Source organism: Hemiscyllium ocellatum, chromosome 4 (assembly GCF_020745735.1).
Source record: "Hemiscyllium ocellatum isolate sHemOce1 chromosome 4, sHemOce1.pat.X.cur, whole genome shotgun sequence".
Taxonomy (NCBI): domain Eukaryota; kingdom Metazoa; phylum Chordata; class Chondrichthyes; order Orectolobiformes; family Hemiscylliidae; genus Hemiscyllium; species Hemiscyllium ocellatum.
This window is the reverse complement of record NC_083404.1, coordinates 84,085,003-84,109,165: the sequence shown is the minus strand read 5'-3', so window position 1 is coordinate 84,109,165 and position 24,163 is coordinate 84,085,003. Positions and strand designations below refer to the sequence as shown.

Here is a 24,163-nt window from a genome sequence, read left to right as displayed (position 1 = left end):
TACTTATAGCAAATCTTTAATCTTGAGAGTCAATCCACACGAATAAGTAGCTTTATCTACATAAGCTTTAACTTCTGATCCTTCAATCATGGTATTTGGATTGACAAGGCAATTACACTCATTTTTATATCAACGTTAAATTGAGTGAGATGTTAATTGACATTCATCAGTTTTGTCAAACTTTGTTTAGATTGATCTTCAATTTCTCATCGGAATGTTGTGGATATCCTTTCAATGCAGGTCTCCCTTCAAATGGAGGTGGATGACCTACCTAACAGAGCTCCTTATGTGTATATCTACTCGTCCTCTAGTTGTTCTGGAACTCTTTCTGGCTATAGAGTCACACAGACTTCACATTCTTCTATCTGAAGTTACACATTGCTTTTGCTTGCAAGGCTCTTTTTGTTCCACAACATTGACACTGATTATCAGGGTGGAATCATATAGGGATCTGATTGAAGTAGGCTTCTGTGAGACAAGTGGCAGACTTGCATGAGAGGTCCAGGGAAACTTCATTCAAAAACAGGAATGATTTGCTGCATTTTTAAACAAAGTTTCAATTGTCAGGGTGAGATTCTCCCTAGTCTGTGGGGAGTTGGCAATAATGGGGGATTATTGCTTGTTAGTGATTTTTTTTAACTCCAGATCTCACTTTGTTAATATGCAACTTCCTACCTTACCACCCACTGAGTATTAACTTGATGCTGAGAATTCTCAACATGTAAGTCAGAGCAGTTATCTGGTGCCTCCAAAGGACCTTCACAACTCAAGGGCACCAACATCTCAGAGCACGCTTCATGGGCACCTGTCACACATACCCCACATCCATGCACACAGGCATCAACATGTACCAGTCTCTAAGAACACTCATGAAACATTTCTGATCTATGTTTCTGAACTTCAATGCTGCACCTCGGGGCAAAACAGCAACTATCACTGTAATGTTGAAGCAAGGACATTTCGTGCTCAGGGCCATATTCTCAGCAGGCTGCATCCCCCAGCTGGTCACTCACTGCCATAGCTCTCTCTCACTTGTAGTCTACCTGGGTGCTCACCATATCCTTGCTTTGATTTGCCTTTTTTATGCCTGGCCCTCAGCCAGAGAAACCAGTCCCTTTTAGTTATGAAGAAGAGTCAGGTCGGACTCAAAATATTAACTCTGTTTCCCTGTGTCCGCAAATGCAGCCAGACTTGCTGTATTTCTCTAATATTTTCTGTTTTTAACTTCAGATTGCCAAAATCCACAGCATTTTGCTTTTATCACAACACTGCTCTGTTGCTGTGCTGTCTAGCACTGACACAAAGAAGGAAGCTTGAAATGGTTGTCAGCAATCCTCAGTTAAGTCAAGGGAGATGGCCTTTGGTCAGCAGTTCCCAGCATAGAAGGTCAAACACGGTCCCCTTTACCAGTCTAAGAGCCAGGACACAGTAAGTCACTCACTCAGGACAGTGAGGCAAGATCTTCCGTACTAAATGAGTGAAGAGTTACATGCCAAGCAGCCCACCTCCTACTATGGGCAGTTGTGCTTCTGGACTGAGAGGGAGCCAGGTATTGAGGGGTATAATAGTGGGAGGGAAGGAGAGGAAATGTTCCAGGTGAGTGAGTAGATTCTGCCGAGAGCATGCACTGTTAATGGTATTTAGAGTTGGGGTGTGTGACAGTGAGTGAGGGGAGATTTTGCAGAAAATAGTCAAAGTGATAGAAATTGAACCTTGGTGGGAGATGAGTACAGCAGCAGAGATGGAATACATGTTATATATTGGAGAGAAGACGGTGGTACTTACACTGGTGGAGGGGAGAAGGTCATTGACCTTCTTCTTACATTGCTGGGCACTCCTCTAGACTGCATGAATGCAGGTGGAAACATTGGACCAGGCTGGCATGGTCTGGTGTTGTGGCCCCCACTGTTGGTGCTGGGGGAAGAGTAGGTCCTATGTCTGCAAGACCCTGTTCAGCAGAGCTTCCAGGACCCTGTTCACACGTAAAGCAATTATTTCCCTCTGTTTGCAATGACTGGGACAGATGTCCGGAACTCCATACTGACTGTGCTTGTCCAGCTCTTTAAAGATACCATCGGTGTCAGGGATGTAGGCCCATTTCAGGATATCCCAGGAGTGACAATTTGTTCTGGGTATGGCAAGTGAGGATTGGTGATTTAAGTTTCCTATTGAAGCCCCTGCTGATTATTCATTATAATGCTAAACCCTTTACCAGATTTGCTCTTTTCTACCCAAGTGTAACTGGCTTTACTGAGCACTCTTTCTCGATGTCTACCTACCTTTTCACTTGAGAATACAGCTACAATGATGGTCCTGTCTCCACGTGCCTATGCTGATCTCTTTCAGCTGCTGATTGACTAGCTGAACCTTTCTTAATGTAATGACACAGGGTAAACTCCCCCGGCCCCAAGCAACATTGAAAAGGTTGACTCCGTGCAGTAATCTGTGAAATATCAAGAGGCAAAGAACTATCCCAAAAGTCACTATTTAAAGTAAAAACTAGCAACTTCAGTTTTTTTTAAAGTCTAACAGAGAATAATTAACTAACAACTAATTACAACTCCTTTCTCTAACCTATCTTTTACTTTCCCTTCTACAATACTGGCCCAATAAAACCCCTGATTAAGATTTTCCAAAAAATTCAAATTTCAAAACCAGCCAGCTGTCGAATCTTCTCTCTGTATCTTCCTCTGTTTTCTTTCCTTCTTCTTAGGGATTCTGCCTCACAGGTCACTGATAGATAAAGGTACCTTTAAGAGAGCTATTCTGTGGGTAGTTTGTATGTGTTGGTGGCTCAGCAGTTCTCCCTCGACTGTTCAATTTTTCCTTGTTTTATATTCCAAAGCAGCTGATCGTTTCATTGGTTTTAATATTGTTAGAACACTAAATTCAAACTTAATTGGAGTTTGGTATTTTGGGGCATAATTTAAACTGAATGGCCAAATTTGAATTTGTCTTTGTATCCAGGCAACCCAGCTAGTCTAGCCGTTGGACCAAATGTTGCATTTCAAATTTTCCAGTACTCTGTATGCTTTTCTAAGTCCGTGCTAGCTTTTCCGCTTTCTTAAAAGTACAGTACCCTTTACACCTTCATAACACTTAACATGGTAACGTGGTATTTCTCTTATCTGAAAAAGAATTTTTTTTGTTTTTCTTCAGATTCTTTTGGGCACTTTTTACTATTGGTCATTTTGGATTTTAAACAACTGTGCCTACTGTTGCTAAAGTGTAGTACAGTGTAGTGCTTGACATTGGGGCAGATGGCTTCCAATCCTCCTTTCAATAGTAGTCAAAGAGGATGTTCCATTGTCTGTGGAGGAGAATGGACTGTGAATAAGTATCAGCAGAAGAGGCAGTTGTCTTTGATACCAAGTTTTGATTTGATTTGATTTTAATATTGCCACATATACCATGATACAGTTTATTGCATCATAGTAAGTATATACAACTACACGCATAAACTCTTACGAGTTTTACAATTACAGACAGAGAAGACATGTCCTCATCAGGAAACTGTGCCAAACCTCAGTTGATTCTTCACCTCAAGGCTGCATGACACCATCAGACTGGGCCAAGCTCAGTATTATTTGAAGATGTTCTGAAAAAAATTCCATTACCTTCTACCACAGACCAAACCTGGTCAGCCTTTCCTCATATGATATGCTTTCATCACCAGAATGAGTTGAGTGAACCTCTGAATTGGTTCTAATGCAACTGTGTTCTTTTTTCAAATCTGGAGACCAAAACTGCACACAGTATGTGGTCTCTTCAAAACCTGGTACAACTGCAATCAGTCTACCCTTCATGCCCCTATCTCTCAACTGGGAGGTTTAAATCACACCTGCTCCAGAGGTGTGTCACAACATCTCTGAACAGGTTAATTTAGAAATATTTATTCCATTAATCACTTACTGTACCTGCATTCTAATGTTTTATGATTCATGCACTAGAAAACCCAGATCCCTCTATAACATTGGGTTAAGCAAATCCTCTCTAGTTAAATAACGTATTGCTTTTCCATTCTTTCTGCCAAAGTGGGCAAGTTGACAATTGCGCACTTTATACTCCATCTGTCAATTCTTGTGTGTATTCACTTAGCTGTCTTTATCCCTATTGACAGAGTATTGCTGGAAAAGCACAGCAGGTCAGGCAGCATCTGAGGAGCAGGAGAATCAATGTTTCTGGCTGGAGCCCATCCTGAAGAGGGGCTCCAGCCCAAAACGTCGATTTTCCTGCTCCTCGGATGCTGCCTTACCTGCTGTGCTTTTCCAGCAACACACTCTTAACTCTGATCTCTGGCATTTGCAGACCTCACTGTCTCCCTGTCTTTATCCCTATGCAAACTCTCCACCTCCTCTGGACAACTTACTTTTCTACAGTCTCTGTGTCATGAATAAATTTAACAAACAGTTATCTGATCTCCTAATCTACATGTTTATATATATTGCAAATAGATGAGGTTCTAGGATTGATCCCTATGGCACTCCACTGGTTACCGCTTGCCACTCCAAAAGATCCATTTAATCCCAATCTTCTTCTCATCAGCCAATAAATCTATTCTTGCTCATACTTTACCCCCTACACAATGTGCTCTTAAGTAATAATCTTTGTTACTCATGTGTATGATGTGGCATCTTGTCAAATATTAGTTTGATTTTAACTATAACTGAGGTACTGTTTAGATTGTACATGTTGATTGGAGGTTCTTTTGTAAAAGATGACACAGTAGTCCAAATGTACTCTCACCAATTGCTTCCTATTGACAGCAAGATTTTTATCCTCCAGCTCTCTTGTATATTGATCCAAGTTCCATTTGACTTCCTTATTACCTGTTGTACCTAAATACTAACAGTTTGTGATTCAAGCACAAGGACACCAAAGAGACCACTCTGTATTATAAATATTTTTCTCCATTGAAATATTTTGCTTTTCAACAAAACGGACAGCCTCATATTTTTCCACAATATACTCCAATCACAAACATTTGCCCAATCACGTAACCTATCTATATCTCTTTGCAGACCCTTTTCATCCTCCACGCAAACTCCTTTCCTATCTGTCTATGCAGTCAGCAAAATTGACTACTTCATTCTCTTCATCCAAGTCATTAATATAGATCCTTAATAGTTGGTGCCACAGCCCTGATTTCTGGGACTCCATTACTTAATCCAGGCAAGAGAAGAGTTTTATTCATCAAGCGCATCGAAGTACATTAATATGCAAGCTCAGGCATATTAGTTGAATTGGGATGCTAACCTAATTCAGAGAACACCATATGTGCTTATTATGACAGAACCATGGATATTTGGTCTGTTAGCTTCATTTACCTGTTACCAAGAAATTACAGACAATAGTTATGGCTGCAGAGGCAGTTTGCAGATCTCAGGAAAGCAAACGCAGTCAACTCAGGTTTTTGAACCTAGTTTGTAGGTGGGAATCAAGAGTGGAGGATATTGTTGGTTGACCCCTGCATTTAATGTGAACAAGTATTTAAGTAAAGTTGAATGCAGAACCAATGGCTTGACAGTTAAATGCTTGGAGTCACAAACTAATTTTGCAATCCAAGCCTGAACTTGAATATGCAAGTGGCTTAAGGCTTGTTTCAGACACCTGTGCTGGTGTCTACATGGGAACTTTTACCAGTTTGTCAAGTAGTCCAATTTCGGAGTGGAACAGCTTGCTGCCCACTGCATTCGACATTTAGATGACCATTTTCAACTGTTTAAACACCTATCGCACCATTATATTTCTCAACTACAGCTTGCTCTTCCATATCCAGCAATTACACTAGCATAGATCTTCTTAATCAGTCTTACGTGATGATTACATCATAAAAATACAACATTGCCAAAGACAACACAGTAACCACAATATTCATTACATGCTAGTATTATCGGCAATTATAATGTTACAAGTTCCCTGCCTATGCATATACAGCACAGAAGTGCTCCTCATGCAGCTGTAACACCTTGGTCCCACTGCAACCAGCAATGTGGACCACAGAGTTTGGCAATGCTAAGCTACACTTGCAATGTTTCTGTTTCTATGTCTTTCCCAGTATTAGGACACCGTTTCTTGGATGTTTGACACTTTACCCATTCGAAAATAATAAACATAAAATTTTGTCTGACTATGCTTAACTCTCAATCATTCATAATAAAAAAAAACTTCCTCCAAGAGTGGTCATAGCATTATTATTTGATGTGCAAATTTCTAATTCAGCACCATTAATACATTAAAAATAATTGGTACACTTGCATTTTCTGCTTCCTCGTGTGACAACATTTTACATGGACATTCAATATATGAATCTTATTCAGCTAATCAGAATTTCATGTCTGAACATAACAAGAGGGTCCACTAACACCACAGGTGCCAACTGTAATTGCCAGGTGACATTGTAGACCCTGTGTAGCATGTACCACAATTGACTTGCCATGAGTAACAATGCAAGAAACCCATTTGATTTACTTACAAATTAAAAATCAAAGAGACTCTGAAAAGGTGACCTATTGAAAATCCTAGCATTGCAATTAACAGCTTTCCTCAAAGTAGATCATATCTATTTTCATAAATATTAAAAGTAAAACAGAGAAACATCAACAAACCTGGTAGCTTCATCCCCTTGATCTTTTCTTTAGATTGAAGAGAGAGAGGAAAAAAGACAGCATTAATCTATAATCATGTTTTAAACACAAATTTTAAACATAAATTTTGAAAATGATTGGTGAAATAGAAACTTCGCACTGAATAGATGTGATGCCTTCCATTTATTTTAAAACAAAATAACTATGAAATCTCGATGTCCTTATCTTAATGTGAGATGAACTTATTAACAAGTTATTTCTCACACACAATCATCAGAAAAGAGAACTTGTGATGTGTTCAAACTTGTGAGACAACTTTTCAAATGTACAAAATATTCAAAGATGGATTACTGTAAGCCATGGTTTCATGGGAGATATTGGAAGGGATTATGAACCAGCTGAAACATTGAACTGACAAGAAGCGCTGCAGTAATGTTTCTTAGTTCCTCTCAGATGTTGGCACCTGTCATATTTTACCATCAGTGGAGTCACTGATAAGGAAGCTAATGTATTGTTAATGTAGAAGTGTGGAAAGGCAGCTAATCCATTAGTTTAAACAAAAACAGAAAGTACTGGAGAAACACAGGCAGCAACTGTGGAGAGAAGAGTTCATGTTTCGAGTTCAGTGACCCTCTGTCAGGATTGAAAGCAGCTGAGAAATTGTGGTATTTATGCTGATGACAGAGTGGGCTGGGGAAGTAAAAGGAGTGAGTCAAATAAATTGAGTTGGTTCCCAGGGAAGTGAAGGGAGAAAGAGAGAATGAGAGTGAGAGAGAGAGTGAGAGAGAGAGAGAGAGAGAGAGAAAGCAAGAGGAAGAAGGAAAAGCAGACTAAGGATTTGCTGATGGTAAGAGGAAGAGAGATGAATAGGAAGTGTAAACAGTTGAAACTGGAATGAGTGCACTGGGAGCAACTCATACAGGACCTGGGATGTGGGAGTAGATAATCAGCATGGAGGAATACGTTCAAACTCCAAAATTGTTAAACTCAATGTTGTGTCCTGAGGACTGTAAGAAAACCAGACAGAAGACGAGGTGTTGAGCTTCACTGGAACATTGCAGCTGACCTGAGTCAGAAATATTCACAGGGGAAAACGGTGATATGTTGAAGTTTCAGGAAACTGGAAGCTAAGGATTGATTTTGGCTGGGTCTCCTCCATTTTGGCTTATATTGGCTGAACTTAGAATTCTTCTGAACTAGGATTTTGCAGTTCGTCATTAACAAAGAACACTACAGCACAGGAACATGCCCTTCAGCTCACCAACTTTGTGCCAACACATGATGCAATTATAAACTAATCTTTTGCATCTATGCAGTCTGTCTAACTCTACTCTCTCCCTATTCATCTGTCAAGATGCCTCTTAAACATTGCTATTGTATCTATCTCCACCATTTCCTCTTACAGCACATTCCAGGCTCTGTGTAAAACAAACTTGCTTCTCACATTTCCTTTATACTTTCTCTCTTTTACTTTAAACCTATATCCTGGGAAAATGACCATGACTATTCATTCTGTCAGGTCACCCCTCATCCTTTAATGCCAAATGAAAATAAATCAAGTTTGTCCCCTCTCTCCTCATAGCTCATATCCTCCAAACCAGACAATGTCTGGTAAACTGTTTCTGTATCCTCTCCAAAACCTTCACATTTTTCTGATAACCTATGTGCAATATTCCAGATGTGACCTAATAATTTGCATACTGCTGCAACATGACTTGCCAATATTCATACTGTATGCCCTGACCAATGAAGGTAAGCATGCTATATGCCTCTTGACCACCTTGCCCACCTGTGTTGCTAATTTCAGGAACTATGGACCTGTATGCTTAGATCCCTCTGTATGTAGACGCTATTAAGAGTTCTGCCATTCACTGTATACTTCCCTCCTGCATTAGATCTCCCAAAATACATCACCTTGCATATATCTGGATTAAACAGCATCTGCCACTTCTCTCTTCAATCTTCAGCCTATCTATATTCTGCTATCCTTCTCACTATCCACAGTTTCCCAATATTTGTTTTGTCCACAAGCTTACTAATCAGGCCACTACATTCTCCTCCAAATTGTTTAAATATATATATTTCAAACAATCTGCGTTCCAGCACTGATCACTGTGTAACATCACTGGTCACAGATCTCCAGTCAGAAAAACACTCTTCTACAAGCCAGTTCTGCATCCATTTTACCAGCTCACCATGAATCCCATGTGACTTTACCTTTTCCATCAGCCTGCCTCATGGATCTTGACAAAGGCCTTGCTAAAGTCCATGTATACAATATCTACCACCCTGCCCTCATCAATCATCTTTGTCACTTCCTCAAAAAGCTCAATCATGTTTGTGAGACACGACTTTCCCCCACTCAAAGCTGTGCCAGCTATTACTAATAAGTCCATGTTTTTCCAAACAAGTAAGTCGTACCCCTAAGAATTTTCTTCAATAATTTCCTTAAAGCAATGAATAACTCACCAGCTTGTAATTTTCCAGATCCCTGTTGCCCATCTTAAACAAAGCATCAACATTGGCTTTTCTTTAGTCCTCTGGGACATCTCCTGTTACTACAGAGGATACAAAGATTTCACACAAGGCCCCAGCAATTTCCTTACCTGACTCCCTCAGCATTCAGAGATAGAACCCATCAGGTCCTGGGGACTTGTCTACCTTAATGTTTGGCCTATTGAGACAACGAAGGGAGATACGACCAACTGACATCGGAAAAAGTCTTAAAAACAAGTGGTTAAAATGTATGTGCATAACAACCACTTTATGGATGTATTCAGTAGCTACGTAGGTCCAAAACAGTATCTATGATACTCAAGTTTTATTTTTGGCAAGTATCATACCAAGCCTCTAATTGATGGGGGCATTGGTGCATGTGCAGTGAGTATTACAGGCAAATCTTCACATCAAACAATATGAAACTTCGTAATATCATGCCATTTTTGAACTAGACACTCTAGGTAACATCCTTTCTTAATCACATTGCTTTGCAAACACTGTATATCAACTTGGAGATGTAAATCTGAAAATAATTCCTCCGCATCACTCTCCAGCAGGTATACATGTGGAGAATAATGCAGGACAATGCATGACATTCTGACACAGTCATGATGTTTTCACTCTGTGAAAATCTGAACTGTACCATAGCCACTTAAATCTGTACGACAAAATAAACTACTGGACAACAAGGCCTAAACTTTGGTAACAAGGCTCATGACTCCAGAATATAGACCACCCACATATCGACAGCATGCACACAAATGAACATCTTGCTACCACACAAAATGTGTAGTGCACACCAATGGTGCCATTTTATGTTTGAAATCTTTGAAGTTCTGCTCTGTCCTTTGTGCAAGGCTCTAGAAAGTTACTGTTCCATGCTCCTTGATAGCTTCCTGTCAATGTGCCAAGAAATTTATTGTGCATTCTATCAGTTTCCTTCTGTATTCTTCTCTATTCTTTCCCAGTGATGTTGCTTCTTCCTGCTCTTCATCTGGTGATCTTTCACCATTGACTGGCCAGGTTGTAGTCCAAGGGTATTTGAAAAGAGAAAGCCACATAATGTTGAGGAAAGGTCGAGGAGTGAGAAGTACCTATCCACAAAGGTTCTGCATCAGAAGACATGAGATGTGATGGGGTAAGTTAGGTGTGAGAATATTGTCACTGTCAGGATATGAGCCAATAATGCTCATTCCTTTATTAAATGACACTGAAACAGGCCATTCTGCCCAACCAGTGCTTGTGCACTGACTGAGCCTCTTCCCATTTTTCATCTAAATCAACCAACTTCACACAAGGCCCCAGCAATTTCCTTACCTGACTCCCTCAGCATTCAGAGATAGAACCCATCAGGTCCTGGGGACTTGTCTACCTTAATGTTTGGCCTATTGAGACCAAATATCTTTTCTCCCACTTGCAGCCAGGCTTGTTCCCAACTGGTTAACTTCTGCTGCTTCAAGTTATGCATCACCTTGCCCTACAAGAGAACAAGATATATATCCGAAAGTGTGATACTATATATTTGGGGGATAAAGTTGTCACAGCTACACAGCTGGCAGCAGGTGAAAGCTGTGAAAGTGAGTGTGAGGTTACCAGTCTGTGTTTTTGGGTAAGGTGAAGCTGTGAATGTTAAGTATGAACCCTGATTGGTAGAGCTTGTTGGTAGGCAGTAGATGTAAGAGTGGTGCATTGACCCTGTGTGGGAGAGTACTGGGGAAGTTGTTGAGAAATGGTATTTGAAGGTTCATTCATTAAATTAGATCACTTGTGTGAGCTCCCTGAAGATTCTGCAGAGCTGTATCCATGTCCTCAGGGTTTGGGCCCTGGCACTGTCCTCTGCAACTCATCCGGTCTCTTGCCTTCTGGGGGTATGTCGGCAGTACCTTCGGAACCCCTGTGTGTAAAGCCCATCTCTTCTTCCTGTGCACCTCCTGAGGGAAGGCCCTCAGTGCAACCAGAAGATCTTCAAGTCCAGTGCCACCACATTAAAGTCGCACTGTTACAGGAGCACATTCTCAGAAAGCCTCGCAAATGCAAAATCATGAACGGTCATCAGGCTTTGTATTTGATTAGATTCCAACCATTCAATATTTGGATATCTGCTACACTAAGTGTAAGTTAAAATTCAATAAAATATGAAAACAATATTTTTATGAAATACAAAGATTTACTACTGGAGGAACAGTATAATAAACTAAGAAAAGAAGGAACAAAATTAATCTCAGTTTTTTCAGGGTCAGAACGAGACCTTTATCTTTCTTCAGTTTCACATTGCTCTTTCGTCCTGTGCAAACACTGGTACATTTGTTCTCAGTCTAATATATTGGAACAAGTCATTTACTAAAAGAAGTGCCCTAACATGCCCTCAACATGTCGAAATGTCCATTTATTTCCAGCACAATCACTATTACGAAGGCAAACAAGGCAGCGAGGTTCCATGAATCACAAGGTGAACTGATCATCAGGTTTCATATGTTCTTCCTGGTGGACTTTTACTGAGGTGAATTAAGATTAGATTAGATTAGATTCCCTACAGTGTGGAACCAAATACTTATAATACCAATAAAATGGCAACGAACTGTCCAAACTGATAAATACACTATTGCTTGACGACATCATCATTGATCATTCTGTGCATTTCCACTTTTTTGAAATTTTTGTTTGACAATTTTGGCCCCCATAACCATGGATAAGTATTCAGGCACTGGATGGGTAACAATGGGAGTATTGTGTCTAGAATGCTTTGGACAGGTAAGCAAATTCACGATTGCAAAGATGTAAACAGTGTCACTTGACTGTATTACATCCTTTGACACATTAGAATGAGTTCCTCAATAAATTCCACAACTTGGTTCAACCACATTGCACTCCTGATTTAAGAAATACTGATTGGTTTTGAGTCTGAGCCGTGCATTCAGCCATCCAACAGTACATTTAGGATTGACTATACTTGTGTTCATTACCTGCATACAGCCTGAATAGGGAGAAATGGACACACTTTAATTGTAATTGTTAAGGGATTATCAAACATAGCCCAAAATAACGTCAAAATATTGCAATTTTAAAATAAATATGCATACAGATTTTACTGATGTTGTTTTTACTCATTCCTTCCAGTTTCTTGGATTCAAAATAGCCACTAGTGCTTTACCCAATTTTTTTTTATTTATGACTATGACTAAAAGACAATAAGTAGGGACAGAAATAAACCATTCAGCCCTTAAACTGTTCCACTATTCAATGATATCATGGATGATCTGATAGTCCTCAACTCCACTTTCCTGCCTTTTACCCATAACCTTCTTGCTGATTAAAATTCTGTCCAATTCAGCCTTGAATGTACATAGTGACCAAGCCTTGACTGCACACTGTGGTAAAGAATTATACAGATTCAATACCCTTTAAAAGAAATTCCTTATCTCTATCTTAAATGTGTGATCACTTATTTGGAAATTATATCTTCTGAAATAATTCCATAGAGGCCTATATCCCATCATCAAGTCACCTTTTATTTACACATGGAGTGTCCTTGACTCTGATCCAGCTTCCTCAGAGCCAGGTCTCAGAGTGAACAGATTATCTGATACTCCTGTCTATATCTATCAGTCAGGGCTTCCTGACTGGACCAGATTAAGAGCTCCAATCAAGGAACTCATATTCTATAGGGTACACCTGGCTGACCTCATTACAATCACTATACCTTCTGGTCTGAGATTCTCACATAAGGGAACATAATTGCTCTGCATTTACCCTGTCAAGTCCTTTTAGAATTTTGCATATTTCACTCATGTCACCTCTCATTCTTCTATATTCCCACAGATACAAGTAGGATAGGTCCAATCTACTCAACCTCTCTTCATAAGACAATCCCTCCATACTTGGTACCAGCCTGGTGAACCTTCTCTGGACTGCCTCCAATGCCAATATATCTTTCCTTATAGAAGACATCCAAAACTATTCACAGTATTCCAACTGTGGTCTGACTAGTGGCTTGTCTATTTTATTTTTATTCTCCATTTCTTTTGAATTTAAAGGCCAACATTCCTTTTGCCTTTACTATTACCCAGTACTAGCTTTTTTTGATTCATGGACAAGGACTACCAAATCTGCAGTCTTTCTCTATTTAAATGTAGTTAGTTCCTCTCTGCTTCTTGCCAAAGTGCATGATCTCACATTTTCTACATGGATTTGCCAAGTTGTTGCCACTCACTTAAACTATCTCAATCTCTCTGCAGACTCTTTGTGTAAGCCTCACCACTTGCCTGCACACCCAGTTTTGTGTCATCTGCAAACTTGGTTATGGTACATTTGCATTCCTCATCCAAGTCATTAATACGTAAATAATTATTGCCTCAGAACTGATCCCTGTGGCACACCACTGGTTACAGTTTGCCATCCTGAAAATGCCTCTTTCCCCATTTCTCCCAACTCTCTATCTTCTGTTACGTAGACAATTCTCTATGCATGCTATTATACTACTTCCAACACAATCAGCTCTTGGCTTATTAGGTAGCCTAAATGTGTGGTATTTTATCGAACACCTTCTGAAAATCCAAATATATCACATGAATTGATGTGGAATTAACAGCCTAACCCAGAACAGGGTATCAAATCCTCTTCCAACATACTCTGGGAAGGCGTCTGACCAACTTCACCTTTCCCTTCCCCAAAGTTGGATTCAGAGTGTAAATCCAAAATATTTCCCCCCACCCTGGCTGAAATGAATTGACAGAGCACAGGGCAAGGATCAAAACAAGACTATGCAAGCTGCACGATTCAGCAATTCACTGAATAATACTCAGTGATCCACTGGAGATGCTCAAAAATCATGTTCAGACACACATCATTAGGCTCTGAGGATGACTCATAACATATTTCCCTGTGGTGATTACAGTGCTATTGCTGAATCCCACTGTGGGAGACAATTACTCTTTGTGACACTGTTCAATCCTGAATTTCATGTGTTGCTCGCACAAGGTAAGGGAAAAAGAAACAAAAACTCAGGCAATAAATGGATCAAGTTTCGTGGGTAATTATTTAGAAGCTGCTCATGTAGTTATCTGACTCAACACATTTCTGACTTTACATTGAAAATAAAAGCATCTGAAATGCAATAGAGACATCACAATCACTATTTATGAAGCAATGAATTTGGTTTGGTGTCAGGTGCATATTGAAATGCAGGTTTGCCTTTTTGCCAACACTTTTTGTATTTAAGAGTGACAACTGTTAGCATTTTTAATCCATTTGAATTACAAGTATGTTGGTACCTAGCCATCCTATAGCAATCTTTCCTGGTTGGTGAGCAAGAGATGATTGCCATATAATGATCTCCTCTGTAGCTACGTTCAAAGACAATTCTTATGACAAAAATGGAAGTACGGCTGTCGATGGGTCAGATTGTAGCAGATGATGCAATCAGTCCTTCACTGCCTTTCCACCAACAACTCTTTAGACATTTTTCTGCAGCTATTTCAGGGAGGATTTACATTTCTGAATAAGTAATAATGCAATTTGATAATGCAATTCTAGCATAAATACATTTTCACTGTGACATAACTTTTTTCCTTCATCCTTCACATGCAGTACTCAAGCTGTTCCAGGCAAGTCGATTTCTGACAGAAGAGACTTGAATTCTCACCACTGATGTTCAGTAGTATCTAAACATCACTGAATCATTCTTGAATCCTATCTTCATTGAATCCTACCATCACCGTTCTGCATGCTCTGAGAACTACAAACAGCAGTCTGGTCAGAATGGATTCTTTACTGATGTGTCAGAAGCATAGGTGCTGACAACATGGATGCTTCATAGGTGGTCACAGAAGGACATTTGTACGCATTTGTATTTTAATCCAAACATCCTACTTTTTATTCAAAAAATACATATTTTAAATGTTATTATGCACAATTTGAGTTACCAAAGTTACCGAATTGGTCTCATGCATTAGCAGTTTGTTATTCTCATCAGCCTCTGTGTGTTGTATACACAAGCTTGAAATTGTGCCGGTCTCCTAATAGTATGCATGTTGTTGTTAGCTGTTCATCACTTGGTGGTGGGGGCATGAGGTGCATTGTTCTTGTGTTATTTGTTGATGCTTTGGTAACTGTTCTTAGTCCATTTTTGTCTTTGAGTTTCTGTGGACCTCTGGATCTGATGATTGATTTGTGCAGGTGATGAGCCATATCTTCCTGACTAGCTTTTCCAGCTGTGTGTTTATGTCTGCAGTTGCCATTGTATATTTGATCATTGTCATCCACTGCATATGATGAAATGACACTGGATCAATACAGGTCTCAAATTAGCATTTAGCAAGCTTTTGTTAAGAGCATTGAAGATTTACACCTTGACTGACTCTCCAATGCTCAACTCTGGCAATGGTTTAACAGTCTTGTCAATTCACCTGGGCTTAGTATTTTACTTGGAATTGGAAGAGTAGTTTGGGTGCAGCATTATCTTTATCATTATCTACATGACTATTCTTCATGTGTTCAATAGGTGTGTTTCTCCACTCAAGGATTGCCTTGTATACATTTGTGCAGGATTTACATGACCTTACTTTCTATGATTCCATTATAAAATGTTCATTGCCACCTCAGCCTTTCCATTTGATGGGAGATAGTGTACAGATAATATGCAGTGTTGACTTTCCCAATCATTTATGAAGTGACTGCATTCTTTACTCATGAACAGAGCCATCATCATTCATGGTAATGTTGGGAATGCTGAAATGACTGAAGTGTACCTTCAAGTATTCAACAATCTCAGTGCTGGTCATTCAAAGCAGTTGGTCCACTTCCGAAGAACAGTAGTTAACAATGACAAAGTAATCTCTGTTTGTGTAAACTGGTCTATTCCCAACCGTGGTCTGTCTGTCTGTCTTGTCTTGTGTCATCAGCAGATTTCTAACTTGCTTAACTTGATACTCATTACAAGCACTGCCCTGGCTGATGTGGTCTTTGAATTTGCTGCTCACATTTAGTCAACAGAGCACACCTCTTCCTCACTTCAGACTTGGCTCAATTCCATGGTGGCTTTCATCAATACATGTTAGCATCTTTCCTAACAACTCCTAAGGGATAATGACTTTATTCCTTTTGTACCATATATTATATCAGGTTACCAATTTGTGTCTATGTCCCTTATGTGTTCTTTTAGCAACTGACATGTCCTTTATGTTTTTGGGCCATCCTTTCATCTCTACATTTTGCAACTCTTCGCAGTTCCACCTTATTCAATAGTTTGCTTGATTTGATCAAAGGGCATGTTTGTTACATAAGATGTTTCTACTGGACTGATAACTTCCGAGCATGTAAAACTTTGTTATGGCAACCTCATCAGGAATCTGCAACATGCATCTGCTTCCCTCGGTTGTATATCACATCCAGGTGGTATCTTTGAGGTTGCAGATTATTTGAAGGTGCTAAGTAGGTCTCCAATCAGATCTGCCTGACATCATCACAGTGGGTGCTGTTTAAGACACCGCTCAGATTAACTAATTTGCACAGTTACACCCTTACATAGCAAATGTCTTAACTTGGTACTATGTCACTATTTCTTCACTGTCACTGGATCAAAATCCTGGAATTCCTTCTTTAATAACATTGTGGATATACCTGTGCTAGATGAAGTTCAATGGTTCAAGACTGTCGTTATCGATATCTTTCCAAGAGCAATTAGGGATGGAGAACAATTGCTGGCTTTGCTTATGGCAGCTGCATCTTATCAATCAATGCAAAGAATCATCTAGCAGAATACAGTCTTGACTAATGTTCCCTATAAGTTGCAACCTGGAAGATCCATGTAAGCCCATTACAGGCTGGCCCTTTCAGGTTACTTTGCACACGTGGCTGTGTTAAAAAGAACGGCAATGCATTCAAATGAACAGACTTCTCCTTCAGAAACGTCAGAGGAAGATTGGTCTCCACCACATATAAGGGTCACCAATCTTTATAAGCACACCATCACTTTTTAAATTTAAGTACAACCCAGAATCTATTCCATACAGAATATTGAATAAACAGTTTAATTTTGGTGCTATATAAATCTAAAATCAAGTATATATAATTATTTATTTTATTCGCTACTCAGCGGGTCTCAGCGTTACACCTGTGATTGCACATTATGTGCTAGTGCCTTAAAGTCAGGCTGTAGTTTGAGATGTTAGTCTTATACAGAGAATTTGGCAAATTGGGCCACCAATTGGCTGAGTGGCAGGAAGCAGAGGGTGATGGGTTGAGAGCTATTTTCCAGCAGAAAACAATGTATGCAGTCGGGTACCACAGGGGTCAGTGTTGGGACCCTTGCTGTTTGTGGTTTATATAAGTGATTTAGACTTGAATGTAGGAGCTTTGATCAGTAAGTTTGCAGATGATATGAAACTTGGTGAGGTGGTAAACAGTGAAGAGAATAGCCTTCAACTTTATTCAAGAGAATACAGACAAATTGGTGAGATGGGCTGATCAGTGGCAAATGGAATTCAATCCAAATAATTGTGAGATGATTTACTTGGGCATGACAAACAAGGTAAGGGAATAGATGATGAACAGTAGGATCCTGGGAAGGACTGAGGATCAGACAGACCTTAGTATGCATGTACACCAGTTTCTTAAGTTATAGGTGGATAAAGTAGTTGACTAATAAAGACAAGTATATCATATACGGCAGAGTTTAGGAGCAGGGACATTGATGGAATCATATAAAATGTTGGTTAGGCCACAGTACCGTGTGCAGTTCTAGAATCCACATTAGAGGAAGATGTGATTGCACTGAAGAGCGCACAGAGGAGATTTAGCAGGATGTTGCTTGGGCTCAAGAGTTTTAGATTTGGTGACAGTTTGGACAGACCGGGGTTGTTTTTCTTAAAACAGAAGAGATTGAGATGTATAAAGTTATGAGGGGCATAAATAGGGTTGACAATAAGAGATTTGTCCCCTTGATGGATGGATCACTGACCAGCTGGCATAGATTTAAGGTAAGAAGGTTTAGAAGAGATTTGAGAAAAAATGTTTTCACCGAGAGGATGGTGGGAATCTGGAACTCACTGCCTGTAAGAGAGAACATAGAACATAGAAAAATACAGCACAGTACAGGCCCTTTGGCCCTCGATGTTGCGCCGATCCAAGCCCACCTAACCTACACTAGCCCACTATCCTCCATATGTCTATGCTAAGCCCTTTTAAAATGCCCATAAAGAGGGAGAGTCCACCACTGCTACTGGCAGGGCATTCCATGAACTCACGACTCGCTGAGTAAAGAATCTACCCCTTACATCTGTCCTATACCTACCACCCCTTAATTTAAAGCCATGCCCCCCTTGTAATAGCTGAGGTTGAGGAAGACACCATCATAATATTGAATAAGTATTTTAGATGTCCACGTGCGATGCCAAAGCATACAAGTTGATTGACATTGTGCTGGAAGGTTTTTTTTGTGCTGGAAATCTGTGACTCTGAGTCCATCAAATGGGTATCTCTGAAGTGGTGAGGTACTTGGACTTGTTTATTTTAATTTGGGGGAGAATGCTGTCTGACAGAGGTAAGTGGAGTCAAAGTAAGCATTCACTTTAAAAGCACAGGATGGTAGGAATGAGAAATGTTCTCTGTTCGAGTTTCCAAAAATCTCTGTCCATTGATCTGACTTTCAGCTCAATATCATTTTACACAGTAATTATCTCCATATCTACTCCACCACTTTGACAATCAAACATCTGATGGAATTTGATAGCCAACTCACCAGCGTTTACTTGAAGAAATGGATTTGAGACAAACATGATGATTTGTTCCATCACATCAAAATCCTGAAATTGCCTGTGAATTACTGTGCTGGCTTTCTCAGGTTTTCACAGCTTTCACAGCGAAACTATTTATCTCTGTCCTTCGTTTCCTTTCTCCAGATTCAGTCAGTGTTGTAATTTTTATGTTTTAACTGGGAGGACCACAGACTCAGTTTCAATTGGAATGCACTCGTGGCTGTGATTATATGTGCTAAGGCTCAAACTTTTCTCTGCAGTTCACAGTTCAGTCTGTTTACTTTAACATTATGTCTGTAAGGAACCTGAAGTCAAGAATCCATGTATTGTCACTGCATAATTCACTCCCTGATTTAAGAAAAGTGACAATTTGTTGATACCTAAAAGCCTTTGCAGGATCATCCCTCAACTTACCTACTTCACATCAGCATGGAGATTTAGTTCAACTTACACAGAACTGAATTGGAGGAGGAAGATTTAAACAAGCAGGGCTCTTGCTCAAATAGAGTTGACAATATTAACGACTTTCATTACCTGAAAAATGTCCATAGCTTTATTCTCTAATGCTTGCTAGTGGATCATTCAGTATCTGACTAAAGAGGAAAAATTAGGATCATTTCCGCAAAATACAACAAAGCATTTGTGCTCAGTATGGATGGTGTTCTCCTAAAATGTGATGGAAACCAGTTTCTTGACTGGAAATTGGTTTCAAGCGTGTACCTTTTGAATTCAGTGCTAATACCTTCATTCCTTACTTTCTCTTTAAAAGGCAAAATAATGAGAAGATCCTGTTAAAGTGTTATATCCTTAAAAGTCACATGCCCAAAACAATCAGCTAGGCTGTGTCAGTTTCTGACATAAGTGAGAAACATTCACAGTTCTTCAGGTCCTGCTGTAGTTTCTGAAAGACATTTTTGGACAAGGGTTTCATTCTTCTCCTACTGCCATTTGCCATTATTATTTTTTCTTTGTTCTTAAAGACTTTGAATAAAGCGGCAACCACCACCATCACTGTTTCTTTAATTACTTCACTGTCTGTTAATGAATTCTTGTGCTTTGTCAGAAGATGGCAAACATGCCTTCCCTTTTGTTGCTTGTTTAGAAAACAAGGACTGTTAAGCTTTAGTTGTCAACTTCATTTGTCTGAAGCATGCTGATAAACAGGGAACTATCCTTGAATTTACTGTGTCTATCGTGAAATCAGAGTTCCAAAAGTGATATCCATTTCATCTAGCACTCTTACTTGTAATTTATCTCAAACACATATTTTGACATCCCTTAGTGCATTTGACTTAAAGCTCCTTTTCTGGTTTCCAAATCCCCCTCAGATTTGGAAACTCTCCTTCCTTACTGTGCAAACTTTTTCAACCACACATTCTTTTATATTCTGTCTGGTGTCCACTCAGCTGCTACACCTTCTTGCTCCACGACTGGTTGAGAGTTTTCAGGCATTATACTATTGCACTTTGAAACTCTCAAATGTCCTTGCTTTCCTCCATAGCTGCAAAACTGAGGACCACTGAGCAAGCCTTTCCCCCTTCCTATTGAGCATCCCAGACAATGTCACCCCAGTACATCATTTTGCGCAAAGCACAAAATAAAAATGCAAAATATTATGGTTCCACTAGAAATATAGCCAGAGCTTCAATAATAAGATAATTGAGACAGTGCTGTGGAATATTGAGATTTAGCACATTGACTCTTTTATACATTTTCCTCAATTAATGAAGCTACCTTAGAATCATAGAGATGTACAGCACAGAAACACACCCTTTGGTCCAACTCATCCATGCCGACCATATCCTAAACCATCATCCTAAGTTAATGTAGTCACATTTATCAGCATTTGGCCCATATCCCTCTAAACCCTTCCTATTCATATATCCATCCAGCTGCCTTTTGAAATGTTGTAGTTGAACCAGCCTTCACCACTTCCTCTAGCAGCTCATTCCATATATGCACCACGTGTCAAAAAGCTCCAACCCCAGCTTCCCTTGCATTCACATCATCTGGACTTGGGAGGGCACTGGCACTTGGGAGCTGGCCCGATTGTCACTGGGGACTGAGGAGAAACAGATGCGAAGGGGAAGTTGGCACCACATTCCACCAAGAGGCCCTGGTAGATGGCATGCTGCAAATCAGAGGTGCCATCTTCCAGGATGGCAATCAGACCACAACACCCATTGATGCCATCTTAATCAGAGATCACCATCCAGGTCAGTGTCATCTGTAGGTGTGGAGGATCGGGCTGCAGTGCCACAAGCAGCTCATTGACCATCTCTGCTCCACCAGAGTAATACCACCCTTTGCTCCCTGCTCCCTTAGACTCACTCCATCCCTGCCCAGCCACCAGACCCTCCCACCAAGGCTTAAGCTCAGACCTCTCCCCGCCTCCTCAATAGCACCTTAACCCCCCCCCTCCAAACCTTCAATCATCCACTTCTGCAGGTTCCTCACTCCCTCAGAACATCTCAACCCATTTCCTTGACATGAACCAGGCCTACAGCTACGCCATCCTGTTGAGCTTCACTCACACACACCCATTATGTTATTATAGGTGAAGACATCCCATAATACAGTGGAGTTACAATGTACAGGTGAGGAGGGGGTTTGTGGGGATTGTTGGGGGAGGAGGTGTGGGGTTGGTTGGGGTTACTCACTGGATATCGCTCCAACCCCAGCTTCCTTTGCATTCACATCATCTTTGATAATCCTTTCTGGACTTGGGACAGCACTGGCACTTGAGAGCTGGCCCGATTGGGCACGTGTGTGGGGGTGTTTGAGGAGGGGTCAACTATGTCCTCATGCTGTGTGAGGAGAGGGTCCTTGACCTTCCCCCCCGCCTCCCCTTCCTCTCACCATCCTGAATAGACTGGGAATGCTCCTGTGCAGGCACAGAGACTTTTGTTTCCCAGTAACCAAGTAAGTCCGACGTACCATTCCACTGCAATGCTGGCATGAAGCAGGTGATTGGGACGTCTCCTACATTACAGGTGCACCAGTATTCCAAGTACATCTGCAGTGAAGTCCTCCTCTCTCTCACTGTCTCCCCCAGAGATAGGCCCTCAACCTCGGTGGATGACAAATGTCCAGGTTCTGAAGGAAGCATCAACAAGGCTATTCCCCTGCACCCTCTACCAACTCCAATACTGAAACCTTGGGAGGGTCTTTAGGTGCAGCTCAAACATGGGAACGCAGTCTGGTGTGCACCACACAGAGAGAGCTCTGCAAGTCGGTGAAGGAGAAACAGCCCAGGCCACTGCCAGCGACCAGAAACCTGCTCAGACCCAGGCAGGAGACGACCCCCATGGTGTCACCCAATGAAGGCTGAAACAAACTTCAAGGGCCAATGGCAAGTAGGCTCCCTCCACCCCATCGGGGGAGCTCTGAGGAGGAGAATGTGCTGAGAGTATATCAGTGGCACAGGTGACATTGTTCTGTAAGTATTTCACAATTGCATTGAAAGTATTTGTTTTTCACTGTTCAAGTGGTTGTTTGTGTCTCTGTGTAGGGACCAGATGCTTCATTAATCCTTTTGGTCTCATTTCAGGGGCACTGAGATGCAAATGAACGAGGTGGGGGGGGGGGGGGGTGTTCTAACTGCCAGTATATAACATTGCCGCAGGAGGAGCAAAGTGTGTGCATAACTTTTAAGGCTTTCCGAAACCTGAGGAAGCCCCTGTCTGTTCAGTTGGTTGTGTGCCCAGCTCTCAGTGAACTCCCCAACAGTGGCTGTGACACACCGGCAGAGTTCATATTGCAGAATGGTCAGCCAGTAGGAACTTGGTGTAAACTGTGTCATGACCAGTGCATGGGTCACTGGCCAGTGTTCCTCCCCTTTAAAAGCCCACTGATCAGTCATAGCTGCAGTGCCCATCCTCACCCACTGACATGCTTACCCTGCCCACTCCAAGAATGCTGGTAGCTGTTTTCTTCTCCATGGCACATTTTCTGTTTTGCTTCACGATGAAGGTGCCAGTGTGCATCCTCTGCCATGGGCCTGAATATGCCTGAACTGCAAATATCACCATCTTCTTCCCGGCATGCTCCCTCAGGCCCTCACCCAAGCTGTGGCTCCACCTGCCTGCATTCTTTACTCCCCACTCCCCACAGCTCCCCTTTATTTTCTGCGGATAGACCTGATGGGATGACCATGCCCCACTGCTCAAGTGACATGTCCTGCCAGACCAGGCAAGACCTACCCAGGTCCCTGACCACAGTAGTCTTCCTTCCTGCACTGGACCCCAGGGGAACAGTAGACTGACAATGACTGCTCCCTGAAAAAATTACCCTGACAATGGACACCTAAGTCTGGCCAAAGCCTGGGACTGGTTTAGGATGCTGCCCTTGACTAGCTGTACTGATGAGTACCCACCCACCATAGACTGTACTGATTATTACTCGTCAAAGACTTTCAAACATGGCTGACTGCTTACAGCAGACGTAACGTGTTTGGGACACATGCTGTATGATACAGGTATGATAGTGATGGATACACTCCTGTATGACACCATGCTCCAACTGGTACTGCAAAAGAAGGCCTGCTAGGCACTAGTTAAATATGCTGAGAGGAAGCAAGCATCTCTGGTAGGCAACCTGGGTCCAAACGTTGGGCTGGGTGCTTGTCCCTGGGCAGTACCTGTACCTGATGTGGCCAGACGCTGCTGGTTACTGATGTCCAATTGTCTTTTGAAGGCCTGGATGACACACTCACAGATTTGACAGCTCAGCCAATCATTGCATGGAAAAACTTCCTCTCATGTTGCCATCACTTTTTTTTTCTCAACTTAAGCAAATTGGTGTCCACTGGTCCTCACTCTCCCTGGTAACAGAATGCTGCATCCTATCTAATGTGTCCAGAAATCTCTTGATTTTGAACACTTATACCAAATCTCTTTTAATCTTCTCCAAGAAGAATAGACAGGGCAAAAGTGAGGACTCTAGATGCTGGAAACCAGAGTTTAGATCAGAGTGTTGCTAGAAAAGCACAGCAGGTCAGGCAGCATCGGAGGAGCAGGAAATCGACATTTCAGGTGAACGTTCTTCATCAGGAATAGAGGCAGGAAGCCTCTAGGTGGAGAGATAAATGGTGCTGGTGGTGGGGTGGCGGGAGGGGGGTGGGGTGGTGGTGGTGGTGGGGTGTGTGTGCTGGGGAGAAGGTAGAAAAGAGTCCCAAGAAGAATATACCCAGTTTCTCCAATCTATCCACATAACCTCACTGCTGGGACTACTCTTTTGTATCCTTTCTAATACTATCACATCTTTCCCAAAATCTGGTGACTAGAATCAGATGCAATACTCCAGTTGATGCTAAAATAGAATTCC

General features: G+C 41.2%; 1 protein-coding gene across 1 annotated transcript in view; it reads right to left on the bottom strand.

Annotated features, from left to right (window-relative positions):
* Positions 1–24,163, bottom strand: part of kcnq3 (potassium voltage-gated channel, KQT-like subfamily, member 3) — a 429,352-nt gene that overhangs the window by 51,285 nt on the left and 353,904 nt on the right. The window contains exon 9 of the mRNA XM_060823557.1: positions 6,609–6,635. Coding sequence (XP_060679540.1) covers positions 6,609–6,635 — 27 coding nt within the window. The remainder of the gene's footprint in view (positions 1–6,608; positions 6,636–24,163) is intronic.